The 4,658-nt window shown below is 46.3% G+C and overlaps 1 protein-coding gene across 2 annotated transcripts in view; it reads right to left on the bottom strand.

Moving 5' to 3' along the window:
• Positions 1–990: 990 nt before the first annotated feature.
• The window catches only part of Dmp1 (dentin matrix acidic phosphoprotein 1), a 16,638-nt gene continuing 12,970 nt past the window's right edge, over positions 991–4,658 (bottom strand). Inside the window, exon 6 of one of the 2 annotated variants that reach the window (XM_021163789.1) lies at positions 991–3,462. In XM_021163789.1, the coding sequence (XP_021019448.1) occupies positions 2,131–3,462 (1,332 nt within the window). In that variant the 3' untranslated portion in view covers positions 991–2,130. The remainder of the gene's footprint in view (positions 3,463–4,658) is intronic. The other variant, XM_029477882.1, reaches the window with a different exon arrangement.

Below are 4,658 nucleotides of genomic sequence, written 5' to 3'. Positions count from 1 at the left end.
GTTATCTTTGAAGGAGCTGTGAGTTTGCAGGAACCCTGCAGTTTACTATAAAGAGCCCAGAACCCAGACAGACACTGGGATATAGTAGAGTAATTCCAGGGCTGGGCTATAGTAGAGTAATTCCAGGTCCTGCTCTAGACCCCCTAAATTAGCATCTCATAGGAAAGGATCAGAGAATGTGTATGCATATTTAAATGCACAAACACACACACACATGTATATATCCTCAATGGAACACAGCTTTGTCCTTGTGAAGGAAGGATAAAGGGGATCAGACCAAAGTCTGGATTCTCTAACCGTAGGGATAGGTAGGGATAGGTAGGGACCTGGTAGGAAAACTCACATGTGCTATAGTGTGCACCTGAAGGTAAACACTCTGGTAAGACAGAAGAGCTGAGGTGAAATCATTTCCCTCAGAAACAAAAGCTGAAGGATTTTGTTTTCCCATACCTCCCAGAATATGCAGATGAGCCTCTGACAGAATAGTAAGGATGAATAGTAATCTCACACATTACAAGGTTTTCATAAGGTCTCATCAAAGCTAAGATTTTACTCTAGTCTCTCCTCTTGTCTATAATAGGTATGTTTACTGAGCTATCACAAGCACATATATTTTTAGTTATGTGGGTGGGGGTGTATGCACATTCTCACAAGTGCACTTGGGGGAGAGACACAGTAGCACCCTGGACATGGAGTCACCGCCAGCTGCGAGTCACCAGTCACGTAGGTGCTGGGAACCAAACTCAGGTTCTTACATGGGCAGGATAAGCTCTTAACCAGTAAGCCATCTCTCCAGCCCTCTTCAACATACAGTTTTAGAACGCCACTACCTTAATTACAAAGGAACCTTTCATGAAATAATTTAAGAAAAATACTTTTATCTTAGTAAGAAAAAAAAACTAAGTAGTTGGAAAGTTTTAAAGAAAGAATTGTCTACCATGAATATCTCTTAATAGTCAAAGGCGCCGTAATAAATAAACACACAATTCCTCTGGGAATTATTATCTTTATTACAAAACAAATATTTTTCATGAGGTAATGCTTCAATGGCACTTGACCAAAAACAAAAACAAAAACAAAAAACAAAACAAACAAAAAAACAAGAAAAGATAAAGAAACAACAACAAAATACTTGAGCCCTATGTGCAGAATTTTTCTATGTGCAACACATAGGAAGGACTCAGGGATAGTATTTACACTGCACATAAATAATCTGGAAAAAATAAAGCTATAAATCTTTTTTTAATTATGTTTTTCTCCCATCTCCCCACCAAATTTTCTTCCTCCTCATCATCATTGAGGCCATGTTTACAGAAGGCCCACAAAAGCACTCAATAAGGTAAATTCGTTGGGAAAAGTATATTACCCAAGATATCCCATTGTGCTATCATTTGAGAATGCCTTTACATACTAAATATTTAATTGCATACGATTTAATACTGTTTATCTCAAGAATAAATAGAGTTATATTGTCTTCAATGGAGAAATCCTATGTAACCCTCCAACTCCAGGCTTTGCTACTGTGGAACCTATGATTCTCCAAAGCAAAACTCCCTGTCCTGCTCCCATTCCCTGTGGTACTCGCCTCAGCTGTGGCAGGGGCTTGCTGCAGTAATTTCTTACCCTCCAGGAGCCAAAGCAATGTAGCCCAGCTCCAGGGGCTCCTTCTTTGTATCCTTTAATGTGTTACTTTTGAGATTCTCCTTGGAACAAGCTGCTCCCTAACAAGACTGAGCCTGAAGCACCACTACCCCCTCCCCCGCCCAGTGCTGTGCCTGATGTGTACCAGAACCTCAGTCACTGTCAGGTTGGTGAACCAGAGCATCTGTGAAGCGACTGTGCACGTGATTCCTGTGTCCTACTCTCACCATGTGTGCTCTGACATCATCCCGCATACTTAAGCCTCTAAGGAGTGGGAGACACCCTGGAAAACAGTGTCATGTCCAACAGTTCCTCACGGGGGGGGGGGGGGGGGGACAACCAACCAACCAAAAACAAAACAAAACAAAAAAACCTGCCCCTGGTTCTCCTTCTGACCAAAACATCAATAAATTATAGTTATAGTGAACTCTCTACTCTGGAGCCCCCAAGACTCCGTCCTGTGAGAGCCATTTCTTAGACAAGCTAATGCTAGTAGCCGTCCTGACAGTCATTGTCATCTTGGTCCCCGATAGGTTTGTTGTGGTAAGCATCAACTATTAGTTTCCTACTGTCAGCTTCCATGTTCTTGGGGTGGATGTCCTCCTCGCTGCTGGAAGTGCTCCCTGTGGAGTTGCTCTCTTCTTTGGATCGGCTACTGTCCTGAGAGTCACTTTCTTCCTCAGAACGGCTGTCCTGCTCAGACTGGCTCTCCTGGCTCCTGCTCTCGGTGGATGCGCTCTGGGACTGCAGGCCTTCCTGGCTGGAGCTGTCCCCATCCTGGGCCGACTCCTGACTCTCCTCGGAGAGGCTGAGGGTCTCGTTGGACTCGCTGTCAGCTTGCTCCTCGGTGGACTGGCTTTCTGAGCTGGAGAATGTGTTCAGGCTGTCCTCCTCACTGGACTCACTGTCTTCTTGGTCTCCTGTCTGACTTGTGTTATCTGGGTTGTCACCCCTGGACTCGCTGGTCACCCCTTCCTGAGACTCGCTGCTGCTTTCCTGGGATGGCTCACCAGCCTCTTCACTGGACTCACTGCTGGGGTCTTGTCCCTCTGGGCTATCTTCCTGGGACTGGCTCTCGGCTGTGTCCTCCTGAGACTCGCTCCTGCTTTCCTCCTTGGAGGCCGTATCCTCCGTGGAGTCACTCTGGGTTTCCCTGCTGTTGCTGTCAGTAAGCTCACCTCTGTAGTCTTCCTCAGAGACGCGGGACCTTCTGAAGGACTTCCTGCTTGAAAATTCCACAGACTGGCTGTCATCTGAATCCTGAGTGCTCGTGGGCTCGTGGTCCCCTTTAGATTCTTCCGACCTGATACCAGCGCTGCTCATTCTGGCGTGGCCTCGATCGCTCCTGGTACTCTCGGGGTCGTCGCTCTGCATCCCTTCATCGTCGAACTCAGAACCGTCCCCGTGGCTACTCTCCCCCTCGCTGCCACCTCCCACCCGTTGTTCCTCACTCTCACTCTCCTGAGTGGAGTCGCCTGCCTCAGGCCGGCTGTCTGCCTCATCCTCACTGTCGTGGTCTTTGCTGTCGCTGGGGGTATCTTGAGCACTGTTTTCTTGAGAGGTGCTGTCTTCACTGGACTGTGTGGTGTCTGCGGAGTCCTCATCACTGTCCAGTTTGGAGGGTCCTCCCCACTGTCCTTCTTCGGGCCCTAGACCATTGTCCTCATCGCCAAAGGTGTCATCTCCACTGTCGTCTTCATCATCCTCCTTATCGGCTCCGGTCCCCGTACTCTTAGAGAGTCCACCAGCCGGTCTATACTGGCCTCTGTCGTAGCCCAGCTCCTCTCCAGACTCACTGCTATCCGTGTGGTCACTATTTGCCTGAAGTCAAGGTAAACAGCTAGGGTCAGTGTCCAGGGGTTGAAGCAGAGGGAGATATCTAGAAATGATACTGGCTCTCTCTGCCTTTCTTCCCTAGGCTCCAAAATCCCTCCCAGAACTTAAACGAGAAAAAAAAAAAAAAAACAAACAGATTGAAACTCAAGTGAATTCTTTCTTTCTTTCTTTCTTTCTTTCTTTCTTTCTTTCTTTCTTTCTTTCTTTCTTTCTACAGTGTCTTATCCAATAGCCTAGGCTGACCTTGAACTTACTATGTAGCCCAGGCTGGCCTCAATCACTTGAGTGCTGGAATTACACACATGAGCCATCAGACCCAGCTACTGCCTATTTTGTATGCATATTCCTCAGTGCTGCAACCTGCCCTGCCTTGTTTAGCGTTGTTACACATCTATCAAACCATCCTCAAGCAGCAGTTCCGATCCTCCCGTGAGAAGTGAGAGGACGTGGCGTCACTACACTACATCACAGTCTCCCCTAAGCGGTTATCTTCCCAAATGCTATGGTTTTAAATTTCCCTAACATTCTTTGGTGACTATTTAGTAAGAATAAGCAGGCTAACGACTCATCTCCCAGGTCTGGCCCTGTTTGCGAAGAAAGTGAGTCTGCACTTCAGAAAGAACCAAAGCCTGCATTTTCTGGGGTCCCTAAAGGACTTTCTGGGCATAATGATAGGACAGAACTAGGGAGGCCACCCAGTAATAGAGCCCTCATGTAGCAAGTATGAGACCCTGGCTTTGGTCCCCAGTACACAACACATATGAGCACGCACACACACACACACACACCACATACACACACAAACACAAACACATCTCACACACACATCACACATACCACACACACATACACACACATGCACACACATCACATCACACATCTCTCTCACACACACATACACACACATCACATCACACATCTCTCTCATACATATCACACACAAATATATCACACACAAATACATCACACACAAACACATCACTCACACAAATCACACACACACACACATACACACATGTACATAAACATATCACACACACATCACACGCAGATACTTTTAAATAAAATAGATTAGCTTTCTGCCTTTCTTATCCCTTAGGACTATGATAGAACTGCCTTAAAGAGATAGCTGTTTTTAAGAAAGTCATTACTTATCTGACTTGGCCAGGGAGTGAGTGTGT

The sequence above is a fragment of the Mus caroli genome, chromosome 5, assembly GCF_900094665.2.
Source record: "Mus caroli chromosome 5, CAROLI_EIJ_v1.1, whole genome shotgun sequence".
Classification (NCBI taxonomy): domain Eukaryota; kingdom Metazoa; phylum Chordata; class Mammalia; order Rodentia; family Muridae; genus Mus; species Mus caroli.
The sequence above is the reverse complement of the archived record's forward strand: the minus strand, read 5'-3'. Positions and strand labels throughout refer to the sequence as shown.